The sequence below is a fragment of the Dipodomys spectabilis genome, unplaced genomic scaffold (genome assembly GCF_019054845.1).
Source record: "Dipodomys spectabilis isolate Male_0828 unplaced genomic scaffold, ASM1905484v1 ptg000039l, whole genome shotgun sequence".
Lineage (NCBI taxonomy): Eukaryota > Metazoa > Chordata > Mammalia > Rodentia > Heteromyidae > Dipodomys > Dipodomys spectabilis.
In genome coordinates, this window is record NW_024870716.1 from 3526524 (window position 1) to 3548661 (window position 22138).

Genomic DNA, 22138 nt, shown 5'->3' on the forward strand with positions numbered 1-22138 from the left:
AACATTGAATTGATTGATACTAGTGCATGGTGACAAGCAGGGATACACTTTTAGTTTTCTGTATATGCTGCCCAGTTTTCCGAACACTAATTGTTGAAGAGGCTATGTTTTTTTCTACTGTATGTTTTTGGCTCCTTTGTCAAATATCATGACTGTAAGTATATGGTTTTATTTCTGAGCTTCTAATCTGTTCCATTGATCTGTGGGTATATTTTTGTGCTAATACCAAGCTGCTTTTGTTACTATGGCTCCATAGTAGAGTTTGAAATCTGGTATTATGATATTGGCTGTATTACTTTTTTTGCTTAGAATTGCAATGTCTGTTTTAGGTCTTTTGTTGTTCCATATGAATTTTTGGATTGTTTTTCTTTAATCTCAGTAAAGAACATCACTGTGATTTTTCAGGAGAATTGCATTGAATGTGTATTTCACAGTATGGCTATTTTTACAATATTGATTCTACTATCCATGAACATGGAAGGTCTTTCCATTTCCTGGTGCTCTCATTTTTTTCTTCATATTTTTAGTTTTTTTTGTCTTTGGCTCTGTTGACGTAATGAATTACATTTATTGATTTGTATGTGTTAACCAGCCTTTCATCTGTGGGACCAAGGCTAGGCTTGTATGATTTTTAAAATTTTGTTTCTGGATTCTGTTTAAGTCTTGTAGAATTCAGTGGTGAATCATCCATGCCTGGGCTTTTCCTTGATGGAAGACTTCTGGATTACTGCCTCTATCTTGGGTGTTACTGGCTTGTTTAGCTGGTTTATATCCTTTTGGTTCATTTTCGGCAGTTTCTGTGTTTCTAGAAATTAGTCTATTTCTAGGTTTTCCTTCTTTTGTGGAATAGGTTTTGAAAGTAGTTCTTTATAATCATTTGGATTTTTTGGATGTTTGTTGTAATCCTGTGGCAACTCTGATCTTATTGATTTGAATTTCCTCTCTTTTTTTTTTTGTTAATCTTGCAAGTGATGTCAGTCTTATTAATTTTTTCAAAAAACCAGCTTTTTGTTTTGATTTTATGTATAGTTTTTTTTTAGTTTCTGTTTCATTGATTTCTGCTCTAATCTTTGCTACCTCGCTGTCTAGTAGTAGATTTGGTTTGTTCTAGTTTTTCTAGCAGTTTTAGTTGCATCATGAGGTTATGTACTTGAGCTGTTTCTGTTTTCTTTATGTGTATGGTTAGAGCTAAAACTTTCCCCTCAGCACTGCCATTGCTATATCACAGAGGTTCCATTCTTATGTATTTTTATTTTCATTGAATTGTAAGAACTTTCTAATTTCTTCCTTAATTTCTTCTGTGACTTAGATGTTATTCAGTATTGTGTTGTTCAGCTTCCATGTGTTTGAGTGTTTTCTGCATTATGTTTTGTAGAACTAGTTTGATTCCACTGTGGTCAGATAGGATGCAAGGAATTTTGCCAGTCCTCCTGTATTTGCTTTGGTTCTTTGTGTGTACTATGTATGATCTATTTTCAGAAAGTTCCATAGGCTGCTGAGAAGAATGTGACTTGGGTCATTGTTGGGTGGAATACTCTGTAGATGTCTGGGTTATGATGTCATTTAGTTCAAAGGCTTCTTTGCTTATCTTTTTTTGGTTGACCTGTCCTTCGGTGAGTATAGTGTATTAAAATCTCCCACTATTATTGTATTTGGGTCTGTCCTATTAAGTCTAAAAGTATTTGTTTAACATAGGTACTCCATTATTTGTTACATAGATATTGACCACTATGATTTCCTCTTCATGGATCATTCCTCTTATTAATACGTAATGACCTTCCATGTCTCTTTGTATTGATTTTAATGAAAAGTCTATTTTATCAGATATCAATATGGCTCCTCCTGCCTTCTTGAAGGATGCATTTGCATGAAAGATTTTTTTTTAACTGTATTTTTTTTGTCTTTTCTTTTTTGGTACTGGGGATCGAACCCAGGACGTTGCACTTGCTAGGCAAGCGCTTTGCCACTGAGCTACATCCCAGCCCTGCATGAAAGATTTTTTTCCATCCCTTCCTTTGGAGTTTGCTTTTGTCTTTTTTTTTTTTAAGTTTTTTATTGGTGTCACAGTTACATGAGCAAGGTAATGAGAACATTGCTTATCAAGCAAGCAAGGTAATGAGTACATTGCTTATCAAGCATTGTTACCACCTTTGTTTTTCCCCTACCATCTCTTCCCTCCCCCCCCACTTCTACACTCCCCCCCCCCCCCCCCCCCCCCCCCCCCCCCGTGCTTTTGTCATTGACTGTGAGATGTGTTTCTTGGAGACAACAAATGGGCAGATCTTGTTTTTTAATCCAGTGTGCTGTTCTTTTTCTTTTGATTGGAGAATTGAGTTTGTTAATGTTCATAGATATTAGAGAGATGTTAGATGTCCTGACATTTTCTTGATTTCCTGTATTTTGCTTCCTCCCTCTTCCTGTGATTACTAAATTGGTCTAGTGATTTTTGTCTTATGTGTTCCTTGATTTTGATTTTTTTCTTGATTGTATATTTCCCTTTAGTGTTCATTGTAATGCTGGTTTAGTGTTTGTGAATTCCTTTAATTTTGTTTGTCATAGAAGGTTTTAGTTTCACCATTAAATGTAAATGATATTTTTGGTGGGTACACCATTTTGGGGTTGGCAGTTGATGATCTGGGCTTGAATTATACCATTTTAAGTTTTCATTGCATTGAGAGTTTGTGTGGAGAGATCTCCAGTGATTCCAATTTTCTTTCCATTGTAATATAGCTCTTTCTTTGATTTTGCAGCATTTAAAAATCAATTCTTGCTTGTCAAGTCTAATGTTTTTTAACTATGTCTAAAAGTGTAAGAAATTCTTCTTGGATCCTGTCTACTAGGGGTTCTGTATGCTTCTGTCAGGTGGGTGAGATGTTCTCTCTTAAGATTGGGGAAGTTCTCTGTTATTTCACTGAATAGGTTTTGATGCCTTTAGTACTGAATTCTTCCCCCCTCATCGATTGCAATTATGCATACATTTGATCCCTTGGCTGAGTCTGCCAATTCTTGGATTTCCCTTTGGTAGGTTCTCAGTGTTTTTTCCATACCGTTGACTACTTGCTCTAATTCCTCTATTTTATTCTCAACTCCAGATATTCTGTTTTCCATTTCACTTATTCTGTTATCTGTGCATTCCACTGCGGTTGGCAATATGGAAATTGAACCTTTTATGCTTCCCACACCAGATCTCAGTGTTAATTCCATCTTTTAATGAGGTGTGTAGCATTTCTATTTTTATTTTAATATCTTTTTGTGAGTCCTGGATCATCTTTGTCATTTCTTCTTGAAGTCTTGAAATTGTTTTTGTATATCCCCTTTTATTTCATTGGCCAATTCTGTCATCATTTCTTTAATGGTTCTTTGGTCCTCTCTCTCTTTTTCACTCTCACTGGGGTCCTTTCCTGGGTTGTTGTTGGCTTTTGGATTTGATTTGTTGTCTTGGTAATCTTTCATTGTGATTTACTCATTTGGGTTCAGGAGTTGTCAGGGCCATGTCCGGAGCTTGGCCTGTTCCTACCCAGCAGGTGGCGCCCCATGCTTGGCCAGGCCAACCTCACGCTGGGTGAAGTAGCCCCTGCTGGGCCCCTGGGCCAGCATGTACTAGAGTTTATGCTTGGCCCCAGGCTTGCTGAAAGGAGCTCCTTTCCAGGCCACCAATCTCGGTCTGATCTGTGGCAGGGGCTGAGAAGGATAGAATCAGGCCTCTGGGATGGGCATAAGGCTTTGGAAGGGATGGGCTCCCACAAGTGCGAGGGAGTTTGTCTGCCTTTTGGCCCCTAGTTAGATCTTGCCCCACAAATGGCAGACCTTGGCTGCCGATTTGTGCGCCTGCCCTGGCTTGGCCCTGCATCAGCGGGCATTCCACCAGCAGCTGGGCGCTGGTGGAAAAAGTCAGCAGTGGTGGCTGAGAAGGCTAGATTCAGGCCTCCCTGAGGCCTGTGCTTCAGAAGGACTAGGTTCCCATGGATGCACTGAAGTTTGTCAGAGCTTGGTACCTTAGTTGGATCTCACCCTGCAGATTGCCTGTGCTTGGCCAGTGCCTCTGGCCAGGGGTTGTGGGGTGGCATGAGGAAGAGCTCTGGCCTCTTGGTCCTCTTCAAGTGTGGTAACACTTCTTGGGTGGAAGGGAGGGGTCTGGGCCAAGCTCTAGGTCACCACCAGTGCTGGTTTCCCATTGGGGGGTGGTACCCAGCAGAGTTACTCAATGATCCTAGAGTTGTTTGTGGGATGACCAGTGGCTCTGTGGAAGATCTCTGGGTCTGGTTGTGGCAGTATCACATTCTGTGTTGCTGCCTGTGCTGACTGGATCCCGGCACTGTGGAAGCTTTTTGTATCTAGATGCTGCAGTCTCACTGGTTGGATCCTAAAATCCTGGCCGCCATGGGGCTGCTCCTGTGGCTTAGCCTCCTTGGTTGTAGGCTGACCTGCAGTGTGGGGCCACTCTTGACCTTGTGTGTACAAATTGTAAGTTTGTTTTTTTCATTCCTGTGACTCTCTGTTCATATATTTATTATTGTCAATCTCTTGGGGAGAAGTGTATGTTAGGACCCTAAATGTTTGTTTATTAGCGAGAACTAGGGTGATTCCTGTTGCATCACATCCATCTTCTTTCCTTCTGCTTTCCCCACACTTTTGACTGTAAGACATTGCTAGCTGCTTTTACTCCCTCCCTCCCTCCCTTCCTTCCTTCCTTCCTTCCTTCTTTCTGTTTTGGAAATGCTAGGAGTCTTGTGCCATGTAGGCAAATACTCTCCCACTGAATTACATCCCCAGTTTTAATAGCTGGTATCTATCAGTATCAGTTTTGTTTTTCCTATTACTGTGTTTTGAGGAGTGGAAATATTTGTACGTTGGTAGCTATTGAACTTGCTTTGATTCAGTTATTTTTAATGTTCATATTTTGTACTAAAACTTAAAAATCACATTCAAAACAAAACAATTTAAGGAAATAAAGATATTACCGTGGAACTTACATAAATGTTTCAATAGTTACCTAAATTCTCGAAGGAGCTGATGCTTAGGTAAGTTTTTGAATGACTTTATTAGTCTCTTTCCTATTACTGCAATGAGTACTTTTTCATAAAGAAAAGTTTAATTATCTCACAGCTCAAGAAATTCAAAAGTATAGTACAAGCATCAGTTCCGCTGTGGTGAGAACTTCCTGATGGGTGACATCACAGTGATAGAAATGTAAGAAGAGATCATGTAATGAGAGCAAACTGGGCAGTGACTTGGGTTAGTTTTACTCTATGATAGTAGCCCTCTTTAGAGACCTAACCAGGGTTCCTGGAGAGCTACAACAGCTTGCTTTGCAGGCAGCCTCCCTAATGACATCCCACTAGGCATTACCTTTTTGTGTGTGCCTGTCCTGGTGCTTGAACTCAGGGCCTGGATGCTGTCCCTTAGCTTTTGTGCTACAGTTCTACTTTCAGCTTTTTGGTCATTAATTGGAGATAAGAGTCTCATGGACTTCGCTGCCTGGGCTGGCTTTGAACTGCAATCTTCAGATCTCAGCCTCCTGAGTAGCTAGGATTGCAGATGCGAGCTATGAGAGCCTGGCTCAGGCATTACCTTTTAAAGATCCTCCATCTCCCATCATTGCCACACTGGGGACCAGTCTCCCAGCACATGAGCCCCTGGGAGGACCATCAACCATAGTAAAAGTTAATGACAGTATTACTATATAATGAAGTTACCCTGAGACTCACAGTGAGACAGAAAGAAAGTGGGGGAGTGGGGGAGAATAGAAATGCAAGAATGAGAGAGTACATACTCTTAGAATTATACATGATAAATTATTTGTGCTCCAGCTCTTAGACATATTTGTGCATATACAATTTATTTATTGGGCACTAACTTGAAAGCATGGTGATTCATCCTAGTATATAGTGATGAACAGGGCTAATAACAGCTTAACAGTTTTACAGTTGTTTTAATTTATATTGACTTAGATTCATATATGTGTTATTTTGCTGGTAAAAGGACAGTGGGTTCCAAATTAAGCAACTTACCATTGGTTTTTGGGGCAGGTTACTTTATGTGAAATGGAGCTACGTGTTTTATAGGTACTTTTAAGAGTTCAGTGAAGTAATAAGATTATACTGAGGAGAAAATTCCAATAGCCATTCTGGATGCTATTATCTGAGGATTTTCCCCCCAAGTTTGCATAGTGTGTAGTGTATGAATATTTAAGTTAGAGTAGTTGTATTTTATAGGAATGGAATTATAAAGTGCTTTTTTTTTGTCTTGTTTTGTTTTTGTTGGTCATGGGACTTGACCTCAGCCTCGGTGCTGTCCCTGAGCTTTTTTTTTTTGGGGGGTCCGGTCATGGGGCCTGAACTCTGAGCCTGGGCGCTGTCCCTCAGCTCTTTTAGCTCAAGGCTAGCGCTCTACCACTTGAGCCACAGCGCCACTTCTGGCTTTTTTTCTTTTTCTTATGTGGTGCTGGGGAATCGAACCCAGGGCCTCATGCATGCAAGGCAAGTGCTCTACCACTGAGCCACCTCCCCAGCCCCCCTCTGAGCTTTTTTCACTCAAAGCTAGTGCTCTACCACTTGGAGTCACAGCTCCACTTCTGGTTTTCTAGTAGTTAATTGGAGATAAAAGTCTCATGGACATTCCTTCCTGGGCTGGCTTTGAACTGTAATCTCAGATCTCAGCCTCCTGAGTAGCTAGGATTGCAGGTGTGAGCCACCAGTGCCCAGCTGAAGTGTGTCTTTATTCGTGAAATATTCTCTCAAGGACATATGAGTACATGCACTTACCAGACATTAAATTGTATTTATCTCCATTGAGATAACCAGGAGGATTCAGATAATAGGCAAAGCTATAGAGTGAAAGTTCCGTTTGGTATACAAAATTGAAATTTTCAACCTTAGTTTCATGATTGTAATTTATATTAATTCACAAGTGATTAGTATGAAGAAAAGAGATAATTTCTGAAGGAACCAAAGAGTAACATCTAGTGTTTATGCAGATAGAAGAGAGACTGATTTCTGGAGTTAAGGCTCTAAGGTTTAAAAAAATTTTTGTTTGAAACAGAACAGGATAAAACTTAGAAGCAATATTTTGAACATTGTCCCACTTTTTTCCTATTATGTATCAAATAATTCCCATTCCTCTATAACTAGTATTTGTTTATTTTTTTTAAATTGTGAGAATACCGTACAGAGGAGTTACAATTACATGGGCGAGATAGTGAGTACATTTCTTATCAAGCATTGTTGCCTCCTCTTTGTTTCCCCTTCCCATCCCTTTCCATACTCCTCCCACCCACCCCTATTCTTCCTCCCCCCACCAAAGTTGTAAAGTTCATTTTTCAACATAACGATTTGTACATCTCATTGTTAAAATGGGTCCACCTGTATCCCTAGTTAAACGATTTGTTTTTGCCCTTCCCCTCCACAAATTATATCAACATCAAATACTGAAAGCAGGGGTTATACCGTGGGGGGGGGACATACAAAGCAACAAAGAAATCATCTTATAAATATATTAGAAACAATAGAAAGAAAGCAAAAACATTTGAATCCTTATCTTGGGGTTCATTTCACCTAACATCAACTTCTCTGACCTTTTCTGCTTGTCTCACACAAATACTAGTTAGTGAAAATAAGGGAAACCATGGGAATCTATGTTTCTTTGGGTCTGGCTTACTTCACTTAATGTAATTTTTTCCAAGTCTTTCCATTTCCTAACAAATGGGGCAATGCCATTCTTTCTGATGGAGGCATAGAATTCCATTTTGTATATATACCACATTTTCTTGATCCATTCATCTACTGAGGGCCATCTGGGTTGGTTCCATATCTTAGCTATGGTAAATAAACCTGCAATAGACATAGTTGTGCTGGTAGCTTTAGTATGGTCTTGTTTGTGATCATTTGGGTAAATACCCAAAAGTGGGATTTGTTGGGTCATAGGGGAGCTCTCTGTGGAGTCTTTTGAGGAACCTCCATACTGCTTTTATAACTAGTATTTGTATATGGTCATTTGTTTTCACTAATTTTATTTCTTTAGTTCTTAGGATTTTACTGTAATTTGAATGCTTGTGCCCCTTCCAATTCATGTTGCAATTTCTAATGCACCATAACTAAGAGGTGTAGAGCCTTTGGGAGGCAATTAGGCCTTGAGGGCTGTGCCCCCTTTGATGCGATTATTCCCTTTCTGTTTGTATTGCCATATAGCAGACACAACAGTGAGGCAGCATCTTGGAACTACGGGACTACTAGTCCCTTACCAGACAACCAAATCTGCCAGACTTTGGGGTTCCCTCCCTCCAGTACTGTGAGCAACTTATATTATTTATAAATTATGGAGTATTTTGTTACAAGAGCACAAGCGAATTTTATGCTTGTTCATTTGCAAGTGTTTTCTGTGGAATATAATGTAAGATATAGTTGATCTTTTTCCTGCTTTTGCTAAAATAAAAGAATAACCTACCAGTTCTTCCTCTACTTCACCAGAATGCTTTTTTTCTGGTTGCTGTTCGAGTGCCAGATGTGAGATCTGATGTTATTCATCCCAAGTGCTCCTATAGACTCCTTGGGAAGTTTGGTTGTGAAATGAATCAGTAGCATCTCTCTGCTTTTGTCTTCAGTCAACCAGAGGTCTCACACATGTAACTCCCCTTATTCTAAAAGGGGGAATTGAGTTACTGATGATGGGAGGAGTGAAGATGTAAGAACTTCATCATTTAAATAAGTATATCAATAAAAATGAAACAATGTCATTTTTAGGGAAGTGGTTAGAACTGAAAATCATCATGTTAAATGAAATAAGCCAAGTTCAAAAAGACAGTTATCATGTTTTCTCTCATATCTGAAATCTAGGAGGAAAGAAGACTTCAAAGGGGACTTGTTAGTAAAAGCCCATGGGGCTTGAGGGGTATATTAAAGGGGGATGGATATGATGAAGACATGTAATATATATGAAAATACCATTTTTGGGGCTGGGAAGGTGGCTCAGTGATGGAGTGCTTGCCTTGCATGCTCGAGGCCCTGGGTTCCATTCCTCAGCACCACATAAGCAGAAGAAGCCGGAAGTGGTGCTGTGGCTCAAGTGGTAGAGCGCTAACCTTGAGCTGAATAGCTAAGGGACAGTGCCCCGGCCCAGAGTTCAAGCCCCAAAACTGACAGAAAAATAAAATAAAAAATTTAAAAATGCCATTGTTGTGGAACAATGAAACCCATTATTTTGTACAGTTAATATGCGCTACTTAGAAAATTTAGATACCACTAAGTGAGAGAAACCAATTAGAAAAGGATTCAAACTCAGATTCCAACCAGATGACATTCTGGAAAAGGCAAAACTGTGGAGACAATTAAAAAAAAAAAACACCAAAACCAGTGGTTGCAAGCAATTAGAAGATTAAGAAGGGGTAAATAGGCAGAGCACAGGATTTTCAGTGACGTGAACTACTTGCACAGTACTACAGTGGTAAGTGGTGAATGCTTAGTGAGCCTTCATGTAAAATAGGGATTTCAGGTGATAATCACATGCCCATGTAGGTTCATTGATTGTAATACTAATACTAATCTGCTGATTGTAACGGATGTTATTTGTATGGGGTTGTCCTCAGCTTAATTTTACTCTGAACTTAAAACTACCTTGAAATAAAGTTTATTTAAAAATAAGTTATGTTATTGTACTTTAGTAGATGAGGATGAAATCTTGAAGATTAAAGATATTTAGTCATTTGTGTTGCCTGTCATTCAGCTTTGTAGGAGACGTAGGAGGATCACAGTTGAGGCTGGGCTCAGGCAGAAATCCAAGACTACCTCCTAAAAGCAAAAAACAAAACAAGAACAACAACAAAAAAAAAACAGCAACAACAACAAAATGGTTGGGGGAGACAGGTGGCTTGCCCCTGTAATCCTAACTACTCAGGTGGCTGAGATCTGAGGACCGTGGTTTGAAGCCAGCTAGAGCAATAAAGTCTGTGAGACTCTTATCTCCAGTTAACCACACACACAAATCTGTGGCTCAAGAGTTACAGGGCTAGCCTTGAGCAAAAAGGTTCAGGGACAGTGCCAAGACCCAGGACCTACACCAAAACAAGAGGGGTGGGGTGTTGAGGCATAGCTCAAATACTAGAGCACTTGCTTAACAAGTGGGAGGTGCTGATTTCCAACTCCTAATTTATATTAACATTTACCACCTTGTTAGATAGGTGCCTTTACCCTTCCTGCTCAATATTATATAATCAACCCTTACTGTTTCCTCTTCCATACCTTAAGTAAGGGTAGAGTTACTAGACAATTGCATAAAAATATTGAAGTTATTGGAAGACTACATATACAATGTTCTGCTATTTTGTAATTGCTTCCTATCTAGAGAAATATTAAAAGCCTGTCTTGCTATGATTCCTTTCTCATAGTCTTATGATATACTTTCTAGTCACATAGATGAAATTCATTTTTCCTATTATAAATAAAGTACTGAATTCTGGCTATATCCTTCCTACAGAATGGATAACTGTTACATAAGAACAAAGCCTATGTGGGAACCACCTGTAATGTATGCCTTCCTCCAAACCATTCCAAGCTGGCCAGCTCCATTATCATTACAACCCTTAAAGTTAGTGCAGTTGTTAAGTTGTACCTGTTTTTATTTGTTTTGTTTAGCACTGCTGGGAATTGAACCCAGGGTGTGCATTGCACATACTAGGTAAGTACTCTACCATTGAGCTATTGCCTGTTGTGTTTAATCTTTGTGTCTCTATAGGTTAAAGACATTTATTGTCTTAGAAACAAAATTCAAATACCTCTCAAGACGTCATGTGGAGATTTGATTTGGGTGGATTATATGTGTTGCCAATAATTAGAGCTGTTGGAAAGGCAGACCTTGTAGCTGTCAGTGAAAAGAACCTTTGCTTAAAAGTATTTTAATAATAATTGCTCTGTCATGTTAGACTCTAATTTAGAACAAAATGTATTGATATACAGAGTTGGTATTTTAGGAGATATATTGTTTTGTGAACTTTAATACTTTTCCTGACTTGTAATATCATGATCACAGCAGTCAGGATCTGGGAATGGTTGCAACTGCCCCGCATTCCCATATGCTTCCTTTTTTATGCTCATATTTTCCCTGCCCAAGGTAACCATTGTCATGTTATTGGCTTATAGTTGTAACCTTTCAAGAATGTCATATGAATACAATTTTATAGTATTTAACCTTTTGAGTCTGGCATCTTTATTCAGTATAATGCCTTTATGATTTATCCAAGTTATAGAGTGAAATACTAGTCCATTCCTTTTCATTGCTGATTGGTATCCTCTGGTGTAGTTGAGTTTGCTATACTTCTATTATGTTGATAATGTCTACTATTTTTAATTTCTAATTTCTAATATTTTTTGTCTTAAGGGAATACAGTATTCATAAAATGGGTTGAGAAGTGCTCTTCTTCCATTGTGTTGGTGTTATTACTATAAATATTTAGTAGACTTCATGGAAATTATCTGGGTCTGAAGATAGCTTTTTTGGAAAGTTTTTAACTACAACTTCTGTTGTGCTATTCACTTCATCAGTCTTTATCATATTGATCTTTTTAAAGAATTGCTATGATCTCATAAGGTTTTCTGTTCAGTTTTATTGATGACTATTCTATTTCCTGTATTCTACATCTTATGTAATTTGGCTTTTCACCTTTCTTAAGGTAAAAGTTTAGATTATGTGAGTTCTTTTCAAATATAAGCAATTTAAAGTTACCATGCTTTTCCTGAATCTCAAATATTTTTAACTTGATATGTTTGGATTTGAGCCTACCATACTATTGTTTGTTTGATTTTTCCTTGAGTTGTTTAAACATTCTTTAGTTATCCATTTTAGTGTGCTGTGCTTTTGACAGATACTTTTTGTTGTTGTTGGTAGTGGTGGTTCATGGGGCTTGAACTCTGGGCCTGGGTACTGTCCCTCAGCTCTTCAGCTCAAGGCTAGCACTCTACCACTTGAGCCTCAGTGCCACTTATGGTTTTCTGGTGGTTTATTGGAGATAAAAGTCTCATGGACTTTCCTGCCTGGGCTAGCTTTGAACTGTGATCCTCAGATCTCAGACTCCTGAGTAACTAGGATTACAGGCATGAGCCACCAGTGCCTGGCTTGACTTTTTTAGGAATAGTTTTAATATAGTAATACGCATATTTTCATAGTCTACTTAATATTTCACCCTTTGAGGTGAAAGTGTGTAAACTACCACCTTGCAGATACCTTTACCCTTCTCCCTTAATGTTTAATTATCTTTGCTCTATCTTCTATGTATGTATGTATGTATGTATCTATCTATCTATCTAATCTAATCTAATCTGTCTACCAGAAAATACTATAAATCTTTGTTTTAAATTGCTGAACTTTTTTTGTCAATTGTGAGGCTTGAACTTTGGGCCTGATCTCTTTATCTCAGGGAGAGTGCTCTACCACTTGAGACACAGCACTACTTCTGGTTTTCTGGTAATTAATTGGAGATAAGAGTCTCACAGGCTTTCCTGCCCCAGCTGTCTTTGAACCTTGATCCTCAGGTCTCAGCCTCCTGAGTAGCTAAGATCACAGGCATGAGCCACCGGTACCTGGTTAAATTGCTGAACATATTTTAAGAAATTCAAGATAAAAAACAGCTAATTATATTTACCCAGATATTTTACTGTTTCTCTTGTTTTTCTTTTATGTCTGTCTTTCCATTTCTTCTGACATAAGTATTGACTTAGCAATTCTTGTAGGGCTAGCAAACAATTCTTAGTGTTTTTCTGAGGGTATTATTTATTTCACATCATTCCTGCTTATAAATAATATTTTTAAAGGAGGAAAAGTAAAAATAGCAGATACTATCAAATAGGATAAATTAATTATCAGGGTCTAAAAAAGGATACTATGTTATTTGAAAATTTCTATGGTTTAAAAAATACTATGTTGGGCTGGGAAGGTGGCTCAGTGGTAGGGCACTTGCCTTGCATCCCTGAGGCCCTGGATTCGATTCCTCAGCACCACATAAGCAGAAAAAAAAGCCGGAAGTGGCACTGTAGCTCAAGTGGTAGAGTGCTAGCCTTGAGCTGAAGAGCTGAGGGACAGCACCCAGGCCCAGAGTTCAGGCCCCAGGACCAGACCCACTCCCCCCCCCCCCCCAAAAAAAAATACATATATATATAGTGTTAATTCTCTTCTGTACTGGGGTTTGAACTCGGGGGGTCCTTTTTTTTAAAGTATATATTTTTAAAAGAAGTGGGTTTTTTTTGTTTTGTTTTTTGTCAGTTCATGGGGCTTGAACTCTGGGCCTGGGCACTCTCCCTCAGCTCTTCAGCTCAAGGATAGCACTCTGTCACTTGAGCCATAGCGCCACTTGAACTCAGTCTTTTTTAACATATTCTGCCACTTGAGGCATGATCCCAGCCTGGTTGCTTTGGTAATTTTTAGGAACCCGTGTCGTGCCTTGGCTGAGCCTGGTTCTGAGACTGCAATATTCACTATGCTTCCTAGTAGCATAGATTACAGGTGTGTGCTACTATACCTGGCCTGAAATGCTGTGTTGATTTTCAAATTGATACTTCATCATTCACTCCAACATAAAATATTTTTATTACCAGTACTTAGGGTAGATAGTATGATGTGAATTTCTCCAAATAAGAAATTATATTCAGTGTGGATCATACAGGAGCACAATATGACTATAAAATAACCCAAGATAAGTAATCCAGAGCAGTGTTTTATAGGATTTATTGTACATGTGGATTTTGTACAGAGCTTAAAAAAATGCAGATTCAGATCCACTAGGTTTGCAAATTTACCTGAGACATCTTGCATTTGCAACAAGTTCCCAAGTGATACTGATGCTGCCTTAGTGCATAAATATTAATGAGAGTAACCTATGAATATTGGAAGTGTGTGTGTATTTTAATTTTTTGCCAATCGTGGGGCTTGAACTCAGGGCCTGGATGTTATCCCTGAACTTTTTTTGCTCAAGGCTAGTGCTCCACCACTTTGAGTCCACAGCACTACATCTGGTTTTCTGGTGGTTAATTGGGAGATGAGTTTCATGGACTTTACTGCCTCAGCTGGCTTCAAACTGGAATCCTCAGATCTCAACCTGTGAGTAGGTAGGATTATAGGCATGAGCCACCAGCACATGGCTATTTTTATTTATTTATTTTTTGTCGATCGTGGGGCTTGAACTCTGGGCCTGAGCGCTAAAGTACCACTTCTGGTTTTCTGGTGGTTTATTGGAAATAAGAGTCTCACGGACTTTCTTGCCCGGGCTGGCTTTGAACCGAAATCCTCAGATCTTAGCCTCCTGAGTAGCTAGGATTACTGGTGTGAGCCACCGGCGCCCAGCTTATTTAAATATTTTTAATAATCATCTTCTGTCTAAATTATTTCCTTTTAGTAGGTCAGATCAAAATACAGAGTTATTCTGGACTGTACTTGTTAACAAATACCTCATATTTTTCCTAGTCAATCCTGTTGGCTATGTTTTCAAAACATCTGAAATCTGAGTGCTATGCCTACCAATCTGGTACAGAACTGTCATCTTCCTGGTAGATTAGAAGGGTCTGTTTACTGGACTCTGCTCATTCTCTTGCTGCCTTCACTGTTCAAAACTATGTTACGGTCCCTGTCACTGAGAACAGAGTTTAGAAAGTGCTATAAGATCTTGTCTTCTATCATTATCCTTCTGTTTGTTATTCTGATCACTGTCTCTTGTTTGTTTCTTGAACATCCCATTCATGCTTCTTTGCCTTAGATTGTTATTTGCTGTTCTCTGTCTACATTAGTTAGCATTGGCTATCTACATAAGTTCTTTTCCTTTTTTTCAGATCACCTTTATTGTCACTTGAAGTTTTCTTCCTCTACCACTCTGAAAATAGCAGCTTCTCATTTTCTTATTCTTGTTGGCTATATTTTTTTCTTTGTAGCATTTTTCAAAAATCTAGCATACTAGGAATTTTACTTACCTTGTTTAAATCTCTTGTGAGCTTTAAATCCACTACAACCTTTGGAGTTCTTCTAAGGTGCTATTCTGTAACCAGAATGAAATTTCAGCTTTTTAAAAAAATCAATAATCAAGGAAGTGGCGCTGTAGCTCAAGTGGTAGAGCGCTAGCCTTGAGCTGAAGAGCTGAGGGATAGCACTCAGGCCCAGAGTTCAAGCCCCATGACCAACAAACATAAATAAATAAAAAATTAAAAATCAATAATCAATACGTAGTTTTCCTGGGCAAGACAGACCTCTAAGGTAAAAATGATCATGTCTCGGGCTGGGAAGGTGGCTCAGTGGAAGAGCGCTTGCCTTGCATGCATGAGGCCCACATAAGCAAAAAGAAAAAAGCCGGAAGTGGCTCTGTGGCTCAAGTGGTAGAGTACTAGCCTTGAGCTGAAGAGCTGAGGGACAGCGCACAGGCCCAGAGTTTAGGTCCCACGACCGGACACCCCCCATCCCCCACCCCGCCAAAAAAAGTAGCATGTCAATTATTTTAGAAAATGAGGGAAATTACTTCATATACAATATGGGATGCCATAACTGATAAAATTTGGGATTTCTTGTGCTTAGATGTTATAAAACATATTTGGATGGTTTAATGTAGTCTTGTCTTGCCACAATCAATTGAAGAAGGAATATTTAAATCGTTTGCCTTATGAATTTCTTTTGACAATTCACTTTACCATGTTTCTCTTTTTTTTCTTAACTTTGTATAGTCTGATCCTTTAGGCCAGAACTATCTTTGACTTCCTCCCTCAGATTTATTCATCAGATTGCAGGTGTGTTTCTGCTTTTTAGTTCCTTCTGCACTTCTTTTTCCAGCCAGTTATTCTAGCTTTGCAAATCATCCTACTTCTGATCTCCCCCAATGTAGTCCATAAAATGATTTGCTGGCATAGTAATCTTTGAAAAAATAATTTTTTTTTGTTTTTGCAGGGCTTTTTGCCATGCTAGGTTAAATTCTTAATTGAGCTGTACTCAAAGCTATATCATTTTGATCATTTGGCTCTTTAAAGGAATCCTTAAGATTAAATGTAAGCAGCTCAGTCGATTGTTAGAGACATAACTATAATCTAGCCTTACTTGACTTGCTTTGTTATGCTTCTTTTATTATTCCTTATTGATCTTTCAGATGAAATTCTTATCTTATATATCCATCCTTTCTCAACACACACAAACACCTTACTCTTCTTGTTCTTGTCACACTAGCTTAGCTAAATACTACTTTATTTCTCTATGCTGTGTTGTTCTTTCAATTTATCAAGTTCTTTAGCAAACTTCTCATCTTCCCAGAAACCTCCATTTCAAGTTCATCTCTCTCCGCAGATTATATCATGCCTGAATGACAGAATTTACTATTTAGCTTTTGTTACTTAATAGTTTTTTTTTTTTTTTTTTTGGTAAGACTTGGCTTTATTGTAAGTAATATAAAAGATTATCTAAAAACTGGCTTGTACTTTTTTTTGTTTGTGTTTTTTTTAGTTCGTCGTGGGGTTGAACTTTGGGCCTAGGCACTGTCCTGAGCAATTTTGCTCAGGGCTGGTGCTCTACCACTTTGAACCACAGTGCTGCTTCTGTTTTTTGAGTGGTTAATTGGATATATTGAAATCTCATGGATACTTTTCTACCCAGGCTGGCTTTGAACTGTGATCCTCAGATCTCAGCCTCTTGAGTAGCTAGGATTATAGGCGTGAGCCACCAGCACCTGGCTTTTTTGTTCTTTTATGTATAAAATCATCTTTTTAAATTGACATTATTAGGATAGAAACATAAAAATTCTCTTATAATTTGTCATATAGGAAACCCTTTTCCAAGGAAAAATGAAGAAGATTGTATATACTGTAACTATGGGAGACCAGGATTATGAAGGTACAGAAGGTAAGTTTTCATTGTATGTTGAAAGCCAAACTTCACACTTCTAAACTGTTGTATAAAATTTAAAGTAATCAATATTCTGTTTTTTTCTTGTATTCTTTTAAAATTGATATTAAGTAGTTGTATAGGGGTTATAAGAGTCAGGTTATAGACTCACTGCTTTTACTTACTAGTATTCTTTAATATTGAAATAAACTACTTAAGAACTGCATACATGTTTTTTTCTTCTTAGTATTTAAATTTTGATTGAGGGTTTTTAAATTAGTTGAAATGTTTACCTGTTCTTTTTTTTTTTTTTTGGGGGGGGGGGGGGTCCGGTCGTGGGGCCTGAACTCTGGACCTGGATGCTATCCCTCAGCTCTTCAGCTCAAGGCTAGCACTCTGCCACTTGAGCCACAGCGCCACTTCCGGCTTTTTTCTTTTTGCTTATGTGGTGCTAAGGAATCGAACCCAGGGCCTCAGGGATGCAAGGCAAGTGCTCTACCACTGAGCCACCTTCCCAGCCCTGTTTACCTTTTCTTGAAGTTTTGCTTTCTACTGGTTTAGAGTTTCTGTTTTTGTTGCTAATTTTTAATGGTATTTTTCTCTGCTTCTGAAGTTATTCTTTTACAAAGGAAGATTAAAATGCTTTCTTATTAGTTTATCCTTAATTTATATGTTATTATCTATCATCTGAATTGGATGATTTATTATTTAGTTACCTTTTTTTTTTGGTCCTGGGGCTTGAACTCTGGGCCTGAGCACTGTCCCTATGCTCTTCAGCTCAAGGCTAGGACTTGAGCCACAGCACCACTTCTGGTTTTCTGGTGGTTAATTGGAGATAAGAGTCTCATGGACTTCCCTGCCTGGGCTGGTTTTGAACTACAATCCTCAGATCTCAGCCTCCTGAGTAGCTAGGATTACAGATACGAGTGAGCCACTGGTGCCTGGCTACCTTTTGTTTTTTGAGACTGGGTTTTACTATGTAGTTTAGGCTCACCTTGAACTTTGTATATAACCCGGAATGGCCTCAAGTGATCCTCTTTCCTCTTTCTTCCAAGTGCTGCAATTTTAAGTGTACCACCATAGCCTGAGTCATTAGATGCTGTATGCTTGCTTTCTTCTCCATCCTTTTTCAAAAAAAGGTGGTGGGGGGGGGGGTGTTATTTATTTATGACTGTCTGTTGGTGATGTGCTCTGAATGTTGTATCCAAACTTTAAATCTTTTCCAAATCATTTAAATGTAGATTTTTCTGGTCATATGAGTGTATAATTCTGGATTGGTAGGTTTTATTTGTTGTTTCCTTTCAGCTCTTTGAAGTTGTTATTTAATCATTTTCGTTTTTTCTGTCTTGCGTAATACTGGAGTCTTTCAGGATTTATATCAGTTTTTCTACCTTGGAAGTTTTACTCTTCCGCTCTGAACATTAGTATGGACATTAGAAATAGGATATTCCCAGGTTTTCATTTGTTTGCTTTATTCTGTTAAAAGTCCAGCTCACTAAACCTTTATGTTAGTGCTGAATCATAAAGTATCTTATTTGTTTATAAACCAGTAATATATACTTGTGTACAAATTGGTTATAATTATGGTGAGAGACTATAAACTGGTTTAGAGCCTAATGAGGCTAATTTGACAATATCTACAGTACAAATACAGACACACATTGATCTGGCAATTGAAGTTTTAGGAATTACATAGATATACTTTTGTGTGTGTACGTGCGTGTGCGCTCTGGTTGTAGAGATTGAATTCAGGGCCTGGCCTACTGTCTTTTAGCTTTTTCATTCAAGGCTAGTACTCCATCCCTTGAGCAATGGCTCCACTTCTGGCTTTTGGTAGTTAATTGAAGATAGGAGTCTTATGGAGTTTTGAGCTTGGGCTGGCTTTGAACTATGATCCTCAGATCTCACCCTGTTGAGTAGATAGGATTACAGGTGTGAGCCACTAGTGCCTGACTATAGATATACTTTTTAAAATGTGAAATAATGGCACTAGAGATATAGCTCAGTGGTAAAATGTTTGCCTAGTATGTATAAAGCCTTGGATTTGATTTTCACTGTTGCAAGTGTTTGTTTGTGTGTGAATGTTGGGGCTGTTAGAATTAGTGAGTGTATTTGTTATTTATGTAGTAGTATTGCCTTGTAGTATGAAGGCCCTTGGAGTATCTAGATCATAATATTACCATATGCAGTTACTTGTTTCTGGAGGGTTTGAAAGTATGTTTTACTTCAACAGGTGAAGAAAACAGAAATCACAGTCCTGCAAGTGGCCTCGTGTACAGTGAAACAGACAGATGTCCAATATGTCTTAATTGCTTATTAGAGAAAGAAGTTGGTTTTCCAGAAAGTTGTAATCATGTCTTCTGTATGACCTGTATTCTTAAATGGGCAGAGGTAAGTAACAGAATTAAATATTAACCACAATTGATAAAGTTAATGCATTTCAATTGCCTAGCATTTCATTTTTGCCTAAAGAGCTGATACTATCTTTTACAAATGATCTTACAGTAATATATTTTCTAGTATAAATTTCTTTATTCAAATTGTCAATATATTTATAATTTTCTTTATCCAGCTTTTTTTTATGTATATAATTAAAGAATTTTAAATGCTTACCTTTTCTTTAAAAAAGAAAAATCCTGTAACAGAGAAAGCAGATCAAACTTTTTTCTGACTCTTGAGAGGAGGATAGTATCTCTTTACTATTGATAATACTTCTGCTTTTTGTTTTATGTATATTTTTAATTTCCTCTTTATATCAGCCTTGTGAAATAACCAGATCAGATTTCATAGTGCCTTTCAATGTTACAGATGGGTAATCTTGGGTTTCATGGACTATTCCTTTGCTAAGATTGTATACATTAAAAGGAAAATGTAATTGAGAAGCACATTTTCTAATTCACATTTTTAATTCAGAGTTTTGAGTTACAGATTCTACAAGTATCATTCATAGAATGTCATTAAGAAACAGGACACATTGGATTTGAAATATATTATTCTGATTCAATTCAAGCCAAATTCTTTGGATATTATTTTTAAACCTTGTTGTTTTAAATTGGTAAATAAATTCATTGTCCTTGTTAATCACATTGTATTTGCTCAATATTACTGTGTAAAAATATTACATCTCAAATATTTTTGACGAGTTATTATTCATTAGTTACATTCAGACTATTCATTGTCTCTCATCCACCCCCTTCTCTCCTCCCCCCCAAAGAAATCTCACATTGTTCAGTATTCTTAAGTACTTGAGAAATTGTTGCATTTACATAATTGGGGTTTTGAGAGTTCTGTTTTAGTTATATTTTCTTTAAGGAGGGTAGAGAGAACTGACTTTATGTATAGTGGCATTAGTACTGCTTAGTCTGAGTTCTACAAAAAAAGAAGAAAAGGTTTCTTATGCCAGGGGAGCTCATAATAATATGTATATCAACAGTTTTAGATTGAAACCTAAACTAGACTTTGACAAGAAGGGATTAAAGGTAGGTAAAAATATGGTTTCAGAGTATTTTGAGTTTTGCCAAGTTAGTATGACTGGTACTATTTGTCCCTTTTCCCTCTAAAGATGAAATTGGTGTTGAATTTAGTGCACTTTCATTTGTTTTGTAATTAAATGTTTTTTTAAATACTGGGTAAAGAAGTTTTGTTACATAATGGTTGGAAGGTTTCAGTTCAGCTTTGTATGATTATATTCAGTGATCAAGTAATCACAAGCTTCAACATAATCTGAATATGTATTTTTCTCTAAGTAAATTACAGTTTTATAGACAGATTTTCATCATTCCAAGTTCATCTTTCAGTACAACACAGCCGTATATTTTAAGCATGGTTACATGTTATAGGCTTTTCTAGACTACACATTGAGAAGTAGTAACTTTTCTATGTTAAAGAAAAGGTATGCAATTAAAATTCTGTATTCTAGGAAGTGGCGCTGTAGCTCAAGTGGTAGAGCACTCGCCTTGAGTTGAAGAGGTGAGGGACAACGCCCAGGCCCAGAGTTCAAGCCCCACGACCGACAAAAAAAAAAAAAAAAAAATCTGTATTCTAGGCTGTAGACTGTAGACTCTGTTCTCTCTCCTAGGCAGTGGCAAAGTTAAGTATATTTTTAATCCTTGTAGAACATGTTTAAGTTGAAAATACTTGATAACATACAAATGCTATTAATCAACACTTTCCTTACATGTAATACTTTTTTTAAGTGTTATTTCTTTGAATATAAATATTTCATTGAAGTAAAATTGCTTTAAAAGGCAAATACTTCAACGTCGGTGCGGGGGGTGGGGGGGGGCAAGGGGGGAAGGAGAAGGATTGGAATTGGGGAGGGAGGGGGCGGCTGGGAAGGGAGGTGAAGGGTAAACAAAGGAGGAGGCTGCAATGCTTGGTAAGAAATGTACGCATTATCCTGCCCATGTAATTGTAACCCCTCTGTACCGTATGTTCACAAATAAAATAAAATTAAATTAAAAAAAAAAGGCAAATACTTGCTTTTATATATAGTACTTATTCTCTTCCATTGTGTGCTGACCAGGGCAGAATAAACGTAACATTCTAGATTTCTTCATTGTCTCAATTGTTTCATTATTCTTATTGGAGATAGCAACTGTCAGTTTAGTAAACCACTAAGCGGGAACAATAGCATGAGGGCAGTCTACTAACAGATATAACAAATTAAGAATGATGACTAGTTTACAAAGTCAGTAAGACTTCTAAATTTTCATTTGAATCGCCTGCTGTGATAAAAATTAAATGTGCTTTAAGCTATAGAACCAGATTTCTAATTCACTAGTGGGTAGTGTATTTTTTGTGTGTGTGTAATCATTAGTTATGATCTTTCCTCTCATTTTTCTCAACTGTGAGAGGTGTGCAGTTGGTTTGCTTCAGATTAAGGAGTAGGAATAAGTGTATATATTCCAAATGTCTTAATGAGCCTCATGTCCTGTACTAAGGATTTCTTATGCATTGTTTCATTTATTTTCATGTAATTTCATTATCTTAATGTTTATTGATATAAAAGCTAAAGATTCTCAATTACTAATAATTTGTTATCAGATACCTCAAGGAGTGGGCTCAAGTTTAAATAATTTTTAAAAATTAAGTTATAGTTTCTGATTTTAGTGATGTTCACTTCTCATAGAAGTGAAGTAGGTAAAGTAAGATTGGTGGTGGTTGGAAATCTTTGTGATAACAAAACAGCACAGAGCCGGGCGCCGGTGGCTCATGCCTATAATCCTAGCTACTCAGGAGGCTGAGATCTGAGGATCGCGGTTCAAAGGCAGCCTGGGCAGGAAAGTTTGTGAGACTCTTATCTCCAATA

At 37.7% G+C, this 22138-nt stretch overlaps 1 protein-coding gene across 5 annotated transcripts in view; it reads left to right on the forward strand.

Moving 5' to 3' along the window:
• Scaf11 (SR-related CTD associated factor 11) overlaps positions 1-22138 on the forward strand; it is a 69867-nt gene that overhangs the window by 12604 nt on the left and 35125 nt on the right. For all 5 annotated transcript variants that reach the window (XR_006147138.1, XM_042677551.1, XM_042677550.1 and 2 more), the window contains exons 2-3: positions 16767-16845; positions 19061-19218. Coding sequence is in view for 4 of the 5 variants with exons in the window: in XM_042677551.1 (XP_042533485.1) it covers positions 16788-16845; positions 19061-19218 (216 nt within the window). In the remaining variant the exon portion in view is untranslated. The remainder of the gene's footprint in view (positions 1-16766; positions 16846-19060; positions 19219-22138) is intronic.